A 13337-nucleotide genomic window follows, 5' to 3' on the forward strand; every position below is an offset into this window, starting at 1 on the left:
TTGGGTCCAACCTCTGCAGCAAACCGGGTGTGTGACCCTTGCAAGACCCTTCACTTCTCAGGACCTCGGCTTCTGTATCTGTAGTAGGTCAGCTTTAGGTAAGGGCCCCTCCAGCCCCAGTGTTCCAGAATATTTAAATTAACATGGTCATGGGTCCAAACCCCTCCCAAGTAACGCCTAGCTGAAGAGAAAGTAGTTGTGCAGATACCCCTGTAGACATCTTCATAGCCTGGCTTACTTGTAGGACTAACAAGAGCAGCTTAGTCCTGTGTCCTCACCAGCTGGACAGTAGCTGGGAAGTTCTCCCAGCTACTGTGCTTTTGAAGCAGTTTGCTGTAGCTGCCCTTGCTGCCCTGTCTGGACAGCCTAACTATGTGGCTCCAATCCTCCCCCCAGTTAGAGATGAAACAGAAGTCCCTGATGAGCCTGGGGAACGAGGCAGAAGAAAAACTCGCATCAGAAGCTGCTGAGGCGAACCCTGAGAGCCTGGGTGAGTGTGCCGACGCTGCTGTCACTACCGTTTCCATTTCCTAGGAAACCAGTGACTGTCTTCTGGATACATGAGTCTAGTTGAAGCTGGGTGGGCTTTAGGAAAGTAATGCAGGCATTCAGTTGTAGTTTCCAAGGATGTGGAAACTTTCTTTTTTACTTCTTTCTAATTACTTCTCTTAAGAGGCATCAGGTGCTTTTAGAACGACAACCTGCTATGTTTTGAAAGTGTGTCACATTGAATAATATTCAATGAAATTAAGGAATTACTGTTCATTTTTTTTATGATGTCATGGTTGTTAGTTTTTAAAACTCCCTTTATTATTTATTTATTTACTTATTTTAGAGAAATATACTGAAGTTCTTACAGATGAAATAATGTGATGCTTGGGGTCTGCTTGGGCGTGGGGAGTGGATGGGGATGAAACAAGACAACAAGACTGGCCTTGGGTTGATAACTGTTGAAGCCGGGTGAGGGGTACATGGAAGGCTCCTTATACTATTCTCTCTCTCTCTCTCTCTCTCTCTCTCTCTCTCTCTCTATATATATATATATATATATATATATATATATATGTGTGTATGTTTAAAAATATCCACAATAAAAAAATGTTTAAATGTGCTGATACTGCTGGGAAGATTTTGGTTTGTATAATGAGATAAATTTGATTCTGTTCTGTCAGTGGATACGTATATCACTGTATTAAGGGAGGTATTTTTTTGTCTTAAATTACAGAGTTTAAATAGATAATTTTCTCTCTAAAACTAGGCAATAAGTTTAATTTTGATTTTTTTCCATGATCTTTCTTTTTGCATTTAGCGAAAGAATGTATTCAGAAGAGTCTTCTATTACTAAAATTTTTGCCCATGGGTACAAGTGCAAAAGAAAGCTGTGACAAGTTGGTGACTACAGATGAAACCAATCACCTGCAGCCACTTGACAAGCGCCATAGGACAAGCTCTGTGGTGGAGGAGCATTTCCAAGCCTCGGCGTCTCCCACTGAAGCAGCTCCCCCTGCTGCAGCAGACAGGGGTCCTGGCTTGGATGTCCAGCCAAAGCTGCCATCCAGTAGTGGCCCTCCTGTCACAGAAGTGTCCTCTGCCACAGTTGAAGAACCCTCGTCACCTTCCACTCCCACCCGGCGGCCTCCCTTCACCCGAGGGCGACTCCGGCTGCTTTCCTTCCGATCAATGGAGGAGGCCAGACCGGTGCCCACAGTGAAAGAGCAATACCCCGTGCTGAGGGACGTCATGGACTTCATTAAAGATCAGTCACTCTCCCACGAGAGGTGAGCCGGGCATGACCTGCCCAGCACTTTCTTTCTTCTAAAGCCATAGGTACCCAGTCTAGTCAAACGCTTAAAGTTCCTGTTAAAAGTGAGCAAATAATATTTGAAGGACAGATCAAGATTTGTTTTAGAATGCTCAGAAAAAATTTTTTTTCTTTTAAAGAAGTGTTCTTTCACTTAAAATTTGTACATAGTACTGTATATAAATTATGTCTCAATGTACTGTTAGGATTTAAAAAAAAAAAAAGAAAAACATTTCTTTTGGTAGCTGCCACTTATAAATTTGTCTTATTTTAACCCTGGGAGAAATTTAGAATTTGATATTTTCTGTCAAAATTATTTGTAAATGGGCCTGCATCTCTGGACGTATTACATGTGTTGATTTCCTGTCCTGAGAATTAAGGTTTGTCTCTCTGGGGAAGTAAAGATATCAAAGTTCCTTTTTAATTAACTAATTTTTTCATATGGGTTGTTGGGCTTCTGGACAGTTGGTATGAACTGATCTGTAATGCTGTTGTGTAACGCCTAAACGCAGCAAACACTGATACCCTGCCTGAGTGATATTTCTGATCGCTCACAATAGTACTTCCTTTGTATTAATATGGCATCAGAACTTGGGTGGGGGTATGTTTTCTTTCTGCTCCAGCTCAAGAGTTTTCTGAGTGTTCCTGACTTGAGTTCTGTCTCCAGTGTTATAAAGGTTCTTTCCTTGAGGAAAGCCCAGGCTCAGAGCGTCCTGGAAGTTCTGAGGATAATTCAGTATTGCGCAGAATCCCTTGGTCAGCCTCACTGCTTCCATCCGCCTTACATAGTTTTCCTGTTGGAACTTCTGACCTGCCAGAAAGAGTTTACCAAGTAAGTATAAACTACACGTCTGCCAGGAAAACAGGCAGGGGTCTTTGGAAAAAAATCCCTCTTGTCTTCTTTAATGAACAATTCTGTCATTTCCATGTAGGAAGCGAATTTACATTTTTAGTCAATTCATTCTCTTCCCCTACGGAAAAATGGGCTCTGTTCTATGCTTTTAATAAGTAAATACCAGGAACATGTTGATTCTTCCTGGTGAGTCTATCGGCTTTATTCTACCAGACCGTGTACCATACTCATCATTTGGCTCCTAGAAGCTGTGAGCTAATGTTAATGCTCATTTACAGTAACGACATTAGTCTAAGTGCCTCTCAAGATTGGTCTACCCTGCACTCCATAAATATTTAATGAGCGCTGACTGTGCCAGGCACTGCTCTAGGTGTGACGTAGACAGCAGTAGACAGGCACACAGACTCTTGAGTGGAGCATGTATAATATTGAGGACAGACAATTAAAATATATATGTATGTCTCAGTCTCAGATAGTGATATTGCTAAGTGGTGATTTCATACAGAGTGATCTAGTTTGGGTGGTCAGGAGGAGGACATGACAGGTAAACTAAGAGATGACTGAGCAGCTGAGATGGCAGCTGGGGGAAGAGCGCCACAGGCAGAAGAACCAGCACAAAGGCCCTCGGCTGGGCGATTAAGCCCAAGGAACAGAAAGAACACCAGTGTGTCAGTGAGAGGGGGAAATGAGAGGACGAGTTCAGAGAGTTAGGCAGGGCCCATAACGGAAGGCTTGGTAGCATGTAATGTATAGTATTTACATGTTTTTACTGAGTTGTTTATAGGAAACCCCTAGAGAATTCTAAGCTCAGGAGGAACACACTGTGATTGATATTCATAAAGATACTTCTGGCTACTATGTGGAAAGGAGCGGAAGTAAGAAAAGTGATTAAGAGATTGTTGCAGTAGTCCAGGCCAGAGATGGTGGTGATTTGGGCCAGGGAATAGTACTGGAGATGGAGAGGAAAGGAGGAGAGTCACGATTTATTTTAGAGGTAGAATTGTCAGGACTTACTGATGGATTTGTTGTAGAGGGTGACTGAGAGGAATTGTGGGGAAAGAAACTCCTAGGATTTTGGCCTCAGCAGTTGCATGAATGGTGGTGCATTTTATGGAGGAGAAGAGTATGGAAGAAACAGATTGGTGTGAAAAGCAAAAGTTTTGATTGGCCATGTTAAGTTTGAATGACTTCTTTCACATCTGAGTAAAGGAGATGGAGGAGTAGCCATTGAGAAGGAAAGCTAGGGAACGGTGGTGTCAGAACCCAAGAAAAAACTGTATCTCAAAAGATAGGACTGGCCACCTGTGTCAAATGCTGGTGTGAGAGGCTGTGCAAGAGAAGAACGCTCTGAATTTGGTAACAGTCTTACTGGAGCCATGGGGCCGAAAGCCCAGTTGGACTGGGTTGAGAAGAGAATGGGGTGTGACACAATGGAGAGAGAGCCTACAAACATTATTCAAGAAATTTGTCCTTAAAGGGGAGCAGAAGAAGAGTGTGGTAATTGGAGGGGATGGGGGATCCATGGAGGGTTTGCAGGAGGCATGTGAGTGTGTTGTCTGCTGGTGGCAATGAGTCGTAATAAGGACAACTTCATGTGGGAAGAGAGGGATGAGTGCAGTGGCAGCTGCTGAAGTAGAGAAGCTGGCCGTGGACAGAGCCAGGGAGACCGTACCTGTGATGGCGTGGACAGAGATGCAACAGGGCTGGTAGGTCTGGTGGTACAAAGATGGGGGGATTCCTGTGTGGTCACTTCTATTTTTAAAAAATAAGAGGATAGTCATCAGCTAAAAATGAAGGTTTAGGATGAGGTGAGGGCAGTTTAAGGAGAAGCAGAAAGGTTTGAAGTAGTAATAATGCTTGAAGAAGCCAATCTGATTGCCTGACAATTTTGAGTGCTTATTTGAGAATTATGCTGTGAATTTAAAGTGATACTAGTCAGCTTGGTTGTGTGGTGTTTCCTCTAGCAACACTTAGCTGTTTTGATTTGGTGTAAGATTTCTCAGGCGAGTGCCTGGAGGGAGAGAGCAGCATGGGAGCTGGTGATGGCTGGGCTGTGATTATGGCGATAAACCATGGAATCTAAGCCGAATATGGAGCGAAGCGAAAGCGTGGTAGTAGGTCGTGAACATGAGGCAGCATCATGGGAGTGAGGAGGGTGTTGTGGGAATCCCAGCGTAGGTGAGCAGGAAGAGAGGTCGGGGTCAGAGTAGGTGCTCTGAAGTCAGGAGTTCAGAGGTAATGCCACTACTGTAATGACAAGGTCAAGGAAGTGACTGTCAGATGGCTGAGGGGATGGAGTGTAGACAGCAGAGAATCCAGGCCCAGAGGGACTGGGGCTTCCTTCCCATGGATGTTGACGTCTCCAAGGTGACCCAGATCAGGTAGAAAAGACAATGAGCTTGGTGCGAAAGTCATCAATGAAGGGAAGCAGAGGGGTGGGCATGACTCTGGAGAGGATTAAATGAGGTATCTTGTGAAGAATACCACGTGTCTGGCACTCAGGTCGCGGTGGGAAGGGTGCTTTTCATATGAACAAAGGAAGATAAGTCATTGTGTTTCCATATTCCTGTGGGCGGCCCTCTTGACCCAGGCAGACACTCACTTGCTGTTTTGTTTGTTACTTTCTAAAGTCACTGTATTTGCATTTACTTAAGTTTCTGCGCCACTTAGCTTGTTTCTTCTTGGCTCTTTTTCACGTAAGGAATAAGATAATTAAGTAAATGATGTTCTGATGATTAAGTGATTGGTGATTTCCTCTGTTTCCAGTTATTTTGGACACTTGGAGGGCTGCGGTGCAGATCTACACAAAGAAATTCGAGACACTTACTATCGATTTGTTCTCTTTTTGGTCAAAGCAATTAAAGGATTTAGTAGCATAAACGACAGGTACTGGATAACTATAATTTCTAGAGAAAAAATTATTTTTGTCTTTTCTGATTTTAAAAGACATTCAATGTTGAAAATATACATAAGTACCAAAAGTAAAATAAAAATAACCCCTAATCTTACCATCTAGAGCTAATTGCTAATGTAAACTTATTAGTGTATTTTCTCCCAGCCTTTTTTCTATATGGCATGTACAGTTTTTTAAAGGGGATGGGTCTCGGTTTATCTAAGAATTTGTAACCTGTTATTTTCAGTTTCTGGTGTATTATGTTCAGTTTTAAAACAAGTTATATACTAACAATTGTCACCCCAATAAACTTTAATTAAAAAAACAACAAGTTATAAAGCCACCCAGTTCTCCTCCATAGTAAGTGGTTCAGGTATAAACCTTAAATCAAATGATTCTTTATATCTAAGTTGCGTAATCTGAGCTAATTTGGGGCCGGCCCTACTCTTGCTATTTTTTGAGAGGTGATTTTCACTACTCAGTCCTTTACTATCAGATGTCCCCAATGGTAATCCTGGCAGGGTGGAAACCTCACTCTCTGCTTTCAGAACTCTTCTGTTTAAGCTGCCCTTTGAAGAGGGTTTGTATGGAGTATGAGAAACTCAAGAGGAGGTTGGTTATAAGGAACCCAGACCAGCAATCGGGAGTGCCCTGTGCTTTCCACTTCCAGTCAAACCAGGTCTCTGACTTGCATCGCGTCTGTTGTCTCCCTTGGTGACGGGCAGCTCAGATAACTGTCACCTTTGTGGCCTCTTTAGGTCCTTGCTGCCTGCCTTGTCCTGTGTTCAGACAGCCCTGCTTCATGTTCTGGACATGGGCTGGGAGCCCAGTGATCTCGCCTTCTTTGTGGACATTCAGTTACCGGACCTCCTCATGAGAATGTCACAAGAAAACATAAGTGTGCACGACAGTGTGATCAGGTAAGGACACAGTCCTCCCTCTGCAGTTCCCAAAGTGGATTAGGAAACCCCGGGATGACAGCCACGGGGCTCAGAGCACAGCCTCCAGAGCTGGGCTCTCTGCATGGCATCCTGGCTTTGCCACCTACTAGCTGGATGACCTTGGGCAAGGTACTTAACTTCTCGGGCCTCAGTTTCCTCATCTTTAGAACTGGAGATAACAGTGGTACCTACTGTTGTGAAGAATAATTGAATTCCATTTCTCAATGCTTGGACCAGTGCCCGGTGCAGGGTAGTGTATGTGAGTTGGTGGGGGGTGTATTGTAAGCTTGGAGGGTGAGGAGCCTCTGCATTTTTGGAGACTCTAGTATAGCTTGGTGAGTTGGGGAATCCTTTTCTACATTTTTTTATTATATGTATGTGTGATTTTAGCCACTAGTCCTGTTGCACTTTATAAGGACTTAAGGTATGAGGGGGAAAAAATCACGTGAAGATTTTTTTCTTTCCACCTTTAATAACTCCATACTGCTCAAGTCCACTTACCCATTAACCATTCATGTGGGTAGAAAAGAAATCAGAAGAGAATGGGAGAAGAAGAGCAAGAGGAGAGAATTAGGAAGAAATAAATGAATGAGTCCGCATTGGAAGAGTTTTCACTCAGAAGAGATATTCTGGGGAAAGGAGATAAAATTAAAGCCATCTCCTTGTTTACCAAACCTCAGCCATTGCCGTCCTGGCAGATTGTCGAGGGCGCTCTTGACTGACAGAGGGGATACAGCACGGGGTCGGGGGGCATCAGCACACTGGCTCGTCAGTTCGCAGTCTGCTCCTTGTTTCCAGTTTCGCCTGCACCTGTGTGATAGCGTCCTTGGGGTGGGACCACACACTTCCCTCCCAATCCCTCCTGTTACCGAGCCCAGAGCTAAGTATGCGCACGCATACAGTCAGTTTGTTGGGACGCATGAACGAACAAATGTGTATTTGTTGGCTGGTAATTTGTTTTGCATTTGCTGTTGAGCAAAACCTTTTGTATTTAAAATTCTGATTGCTGAAACAAGCTATAAACTGAAGTTAAGGAAATGTATAATTTTGTGTCTACAGAGCCCATGAAACTCTATTTGAAATGAGGAAACTGAGGACCAGGGCTGAGTGCTGGCTGTCAAGGCCTTACAACAGCTAGTGAGAGAGTTGAAGCCCCAGGGTCTCCTGATTTCCTTCCCATGCTGATACCACTAGGGTGTGCTGCGCATGACCCAAGTCAGACTTTTGTTTTTTTTAATCACTTTGTTTGGCTCCAGTGCCTGGCACATAGTAGGTTCCTCACAAATGGTTGTTAAGCAGAATGTGCCCTGTAGTTACAACCTTTTAAGTTTTAGATCCACCCCCATTTATACTCTGCACTAGAAAGGGCATTTCCCTTTTTATTGGTATATATTTATCAAACATCTGGCAAATCCTGGGACTTTGAAAACCAAATTGACCTCTTCCCCTCAGAAGTTTAAAAGTGCCCCATATCTTAGACCCACAGGACACAGAGTCTGCTAACCATCACTTTCCTGGATTGTAGGGTGAGGCATGCTCTTCTCACTTTTATGTCCTTCTTTCAGCCAGTGGAGTGAAGAAGATGAGCTTGCTGATGCCAAGCAGAATTCAGAATGGATGGATGAGTGTCAGGATGGCATGTTTGAGGCCTGGTATGAAAAAATAGCCCAGGAAGATCCCGAGAAGCAGAGGAAAGTAAGACCTCTCAACTAGAGTAATCTGAAGTGAATTGCTAAGAGTTTGGAGAGGAGAGGCGCCTGGGGAAGTGCCAGTAGGCTGTCTCCCACGTGCTCCAGGTGGCAGGCAGTGCCTAAGTGACTTTGCTGTCACCGAGTCTGGTCTTTAGCCTGAGGGACCCTGAATCCTGACTTGACCTCACTCAGAGAATGGCTCCCTCCCGTAGAACTAGACTCACAGAAAATCGGCTCATGAGGCTGAAGCGTGCTATTAAGTGCCAGCTTATTAATTTACAGTGAGACGTAGACTTGCCGGAGGCCCTGGCCTCGGGCGTCCTTGTTTGCTGCACCTTCTCTGCCTGGAGCAAGCAACATGGGAAGCCACGTTTTAATCCGAAGGGTGCCTGGTGACCATGGAGGAAGCCATGTGTGTGCAGAATTGGAGTTACATGATTCAGGTGTATAAAGGCATCAGGCTCAGGTAGCCTGTCGTGTCCATCTCCACACTAGGTGTTCATCTGGCACCACCACACTGTGCCAGGCATCTGCTGCGTCATACTCAGTAATCTTCTTAGTGTTGCATGCCTACTGTGTGCCAGTGACTCTGCTCATACAGCACCTCTGTGGTGCTTGGACGGAGCACACCAACTTGGCCTTCGTGATTTTTCTCTCATGTATGTTAATATCTTACTGGGAGCCATTCTGTAGTTCTTAGGTGACTTGGCTTATTTGCTCTGATATATTATTGATGGTGACTTAGTGATTTATTTCCTGTATTTCCAGGCTGTAAAGATAAACTGTACCGTAGCTTCTAGATACTTGACACAGTGCCCTTACTATCTCTTCAGAAAGTTTTCTTCTGAAGTGCCAGTGAACAATGCTGCTTTTGCAGTGTTTCCTGTGTCTGTGAACATTACCTGTATCTAACTAAGCACCCAAGCCAGACATCTGGATGTTGTTCTTGACCCTTTCCTTTCACTGACCCCCATGTCCAGTTAGTCCCCAAGGTTCCTACCATGTTTCCCCAAAACTAAGACCTAGCAGGACCATCAGCTCTAATGCGTCTTTTGGAGCAAAAATTAGACCCGGTATTATTTTACTACAATATAAGACCAAGTCTTATATAATATAACATAATATAATATAAGACCGGGTCTTATATTAATTTTTGCTCCAAAAGACGCATTAGAGTTGATTGTCCGGCTAGGTCTTATTTTTGGGGAAACACGGTACTTCCTCCTCCTTAATACCTCCCAAATCTGCCCACCTTTCGCCATCTCGCTTATGCTCAGTCCAGCCCTTGTCTCCTGTCATGAAGTTACGTTAACAGTGTCTGTCATGGTCAGTTTCCCAGACTCTAGTCTTGCCCCCTTCAATCTGCTCTTCACTCAATAACCGGAGGAAATTTAAGGATGCTCAAATCTGATCACATTTGTCTTCTGTTTAAAAATGGTCGGTGACTCGTCAGACTAGCATTGGAGGCACTTCGTGGTTTAACCTTTGTAACTTTATCTGGCTATTCCCCCGTCTGTACTGTATTCTACATACTGAATTATTGCCAGTTTCATGAACCATTGTCTTGCTCCTTTTTGCCTCCTGTAGAACTTGCTGTTGCTTTTATTTGATAAGCCCCCCATTCTCACCCCCACCCCACTAATACCTATTTGTCCCTTGGGTAACAACTGAGGAATTATCTCCTTTGAAAAACCTGACCTTCCTAACACCCAAGATGCCCTCTCTTCTGTGTCCTCTAAGCCTCCTGAATATGCCTGTGAAAGCCGTATTACGCTATAAGGTGTCATCTGTTTGCTTGAGGGAATTCCCAATTAGACACTAAGCTCCGTCATTTCCTAATGATAACACCTAATACAATGCCTGGAATATCTGAAGTACCTACTAAAGGATGGATTGATTAAGAAATAGTGGCCGTATCAAAAAGTCTGTTGGGTAATTGTGTTTATTTCACCTTACAGATGCACATGTTTATTGCTCGCTACTGTGACCTGTTAAATGTAGACATCTCTTGTGACGGATGTGATGAGATCGCCCCCGGGCATCGCTATCGATGCCTGCAGTGCAGTGACATGGATCTCTGCAAAACTTGCTTCCTAGGTAAATTTCATGGTCTGAGTATACCATACCCAAGAGTAATAATTGTATCTGTTTTCTGTGATCTTGCCATTATTTTAAACTCTCATTATACTAAATGCAAATACTGTCCAGTTGTATTCTCTAACTTGTTGGCAAATGTGAGCCTTATCTCCCTAGCTGGATGGTAAGTTCCAGAGCTCAGTTACCAGACATGCTTCCATCTTCCATCATGCTGGATGTAGGCACTTAATAAACACTCAGGACCAATTCAGTTGAGTTTCCAGGAAATTAGTTTTCCTTTTGAATCATGCAGTGTTTACAAGTAGTAAAATACACACACACAAAAAGCAAACTGCAAAAATTCTCGAATACTCTTGACTTGTAAGTGCTGAGGTAAGGCAGACCTACAGTAGTGAGCAGTTGAGTGCTTTTTGTGTGTGTGGCCCAGTCATAAAAGGTACAGCCCCTACCCTGGAAGCATTTACAGTCTTAGCAGGAGACTGGACATATCCACGAAGTGTCCATTCCAGTACAACAGTACATGCTGAGTTACAGATGAGCAGTACAGAATGTTCTGGAAAAGTTCAGAAGTAGTAGCAATCACAGTTGCAGGGAAAACTTGTGGAGGAGATGGTGTGTGAGGTGCTCTTTGAAGAAAGTTAGAATTGGATGATGTGAAGGAAACACAAGAGTGAGTCACCGTGCAAAGCAGAACAAGTTCAGGGGCAGAGGAGTGAGCATCTGTAGTATGTTTATATAGACGTGCTCCAGTGTCCGGCTGAGTGCTGGATTGAAACAGGTAGGGCCCCAATGTGGGACCTCAGATACCAGGCTAAGGAATTTGAATGAGTCTGTAGACGGCAGGAAAGGTTTTTCAAGCAGGGTGTTAGCATGATCAGAGCTATGCTAGAGGAAGGTGGTTCTGTTCGTTTAAGAGCTTCCCTAAGGAAGTCAGTCACAGTAGTGATGAAATTAATGCCTAGCCTACGTTTGTGGCCGTGGGAACAGAAGCCAGCCAGATGTGAGGAGCAGCGAGCAGGGTCTATGACAGAGTTTGGAGACCCGCTGGACTTAGAGTGAGGAGGAGACCAGAGCAGGCAGTCTTCCGTGACTAACATTCTCATTCACCGGGTCTGGGGTTATGAAGTCGGTTTTCATCTCTGATTCTGAAATGCAAAAGTAAGAACAGAAACCTGATTGCTCCTCAATGCTTGCTACCAGCAATACACAATAGATGCTTAATATTTATCAGAGGGCGGGTCATGGGAGACAGCTCACAAATTGCCATGTGGACTTGTTTCTGTCAAATGTTATCATGCTGGGACTTGCTAATCTATTTCATCAAACAATGTGTTGTGCTGGAAAAAGGGGGAATCAACCCATAGTACCATCGCTAAGAGGTTCTGTGCTGAGAATGTGGTTCATATGCTCAGAGCCACTGGGCAGAACGCCCTCGTCTCCAGAAGATGCCTGTGGCCCCTGGCTTCTGGGGTGGGTTTGGGTTTGAAGCCAGCCCTTTGCCCACTCCACCTCTCACTTTTCTTTCCCCCAGGTGGAGTGAAGCCCGAGGGCCATGGAGATGACCATGAAATGGTCAACATGGAGTTTACCTGTGACAACTGCCAGGGTTTGATCATAGGCCGGAGGATGAACTGCAACGTGTGCTATGACTTTGATCTCTGCTATGGATGCTATGCAGCAAAGAAATATTCCTATGGGTGTGTCTCAGATCACCTCTAGCCTGGCACCTTTTCTTCGTGTATTCCTTTGCTTTTTTTTTTTTATAACAAAAAACCTTTCATTATAAAAAAATTTCAAACATACCCACAAGTAAAGAAACTAGTACGATGAATCCCCATGATAACCCATTACCCAGACTCAAGAATAGGAAGATTTTGCTGTGTGCTTCGCTTATTCCTTCCTTTTCCTCCCACACTTTGTTCAAGTATTTTAAAGCCAATCACAGACCTTAAATCATTTCTTTCCTACACACTTGCTATCTATCTCTAAGAATGGGTATTTTCTCAAATTACCAAAATGCTATAATCACACTCTGCAGAATTTCCTACTAAGGAATTCTTACATCTTCTGGTTTCCATAGATAGTCTTCTGGGGCTTGTGAAATCCTGAAATGATATGTACAATATTTGTGTTTGTTCATTTTTCTGGGCAAGGACCCCTACTTAGCATTACCTTTCCAATCACTACAGCCTTAGAGGTAATGACTGCCAAATTGCGACCATGCATGTGCTCCTGGAGGCCCTGTTCTCCTTTTTCTGAGCCTCACTAAGGAGTGTCGGTCTTAAAAATGTCTTGCCTTTGCAGCCATTTGCCTACCCACAGTATCACGGCCCACCCAATGGTGACCATCCGGATCAGCGACCGGCAAAGGCTCATCCAGCCCTATATCCACAACTACGCCTGGCTGCTCTTCGCTGCCCTGGCCCTCTACAGCGCCCACCTGGCCAGCTCAGAGGAGGTGGCTGGCGAAAAGCTGGGTCCCCAGGCCCGGAGCAGTGCCAGCACCCTGCGCAGCCAGTGCATGCAGCTGGTTGGGGACTGTCTCATGAAGGCTCACCAGGGGAAAGGTAATTGTTCCTCACACACCGAAACCAAACCAACCCTGAGCTGCCTGTGAAGGTAAAGCCCCGAGAGAAGTGAAATGTGTGAGTCGTGCAGAGGCTACAAAGCCCAGGTTGTCACAGGATGTAGTCAACTTGATCTTCCCAAATGTATGTGAGAGAACTGCTGGCATTAAAGTAGTATTTAGTCTCTCTAAAATATTTACATGGAGATGGAGATGTAAAAAAGTTAGTAATTAGAACTCTGATATCTGTGGATGAAATATTTAGTACATATTTGAATCTACCAGACTTAACTTTGCCAAAGCCTTTTTTTGAACCTGGACTGCAAATCTACGTCCACACAACTGTATTCTAGATGAGAACTATTTATAACTAAAACAGTTTGACTAATAAAATATCTAGAGGATTTTGACTTGACCAAAGGGTGCTAAGGAGAAAATAACATGAAAAACTTCAGAGACATTTAAATGCCTTTCAGAATAATGGATTCCCCATTC

The 13337-nt window shown here is 44.1% G+C and overlaps 1 protein-coding gene across 2 annotated transcripts in view; it reads left to right on the top strand.

Annotated features, from left to right (window-relative positions):
- The window catches only part of ZZEF1 (zinc finger ZZ-type and EF-hand domain containing 1), a 101638-nt gene that overhangs the window by 56358 nt on the left and 31943 nt on the right, over window positions 1–13337 (top strand). For both annotated transcript variants that reach the window (XM_019743825.3, XM_074319540.2), the window contains exons 28-36: window positions 397–490; window positions 1310–1778; window positions 2469–2633; window positions 5421–5540; window positions 6306–6467; window positions 8054–8183; window positions 10138–10276; window positions 11808–11973; window positions 12581–12843. In XM_019743825.3, the coding sequence (XP_019599384.3) occupies window positions 397–490; window positions 1310–1778; window positions 2469–2633; window positions 5421–5540; window positions 6306–6467; window positions 8054–8183; window positions 10138–10276; window positions 11808–11973; window positions 12581–12843 (1708 nt within the window). The remainder of the gene's footprint in view (window positions 1–396; window positions 491–1309; window positions 1779–2468; window positions 2634–5420; window positions 5541–6305; window positions 6468–8053; window positions 8184–10137; window positions 10277–11807; window positions 11974–12580; window positions 12844–13337) is intronic.

This window comes from Rhinolophus sinicus, chromosome 12, assembly GCF_057876585.1.
Source record: "Rhinolophus sinicus isolate RSI-liver-muscle chromosome 12, RSI-T2T, whole genome shotgun sequence".
Classification (NCBI taxonomy): Eukaryota; Metazoa; Chordata; class Mammalia; order Chiroptera; family Rhinolophidae; genus Rhinolophus; species Rhinolophus sinicus.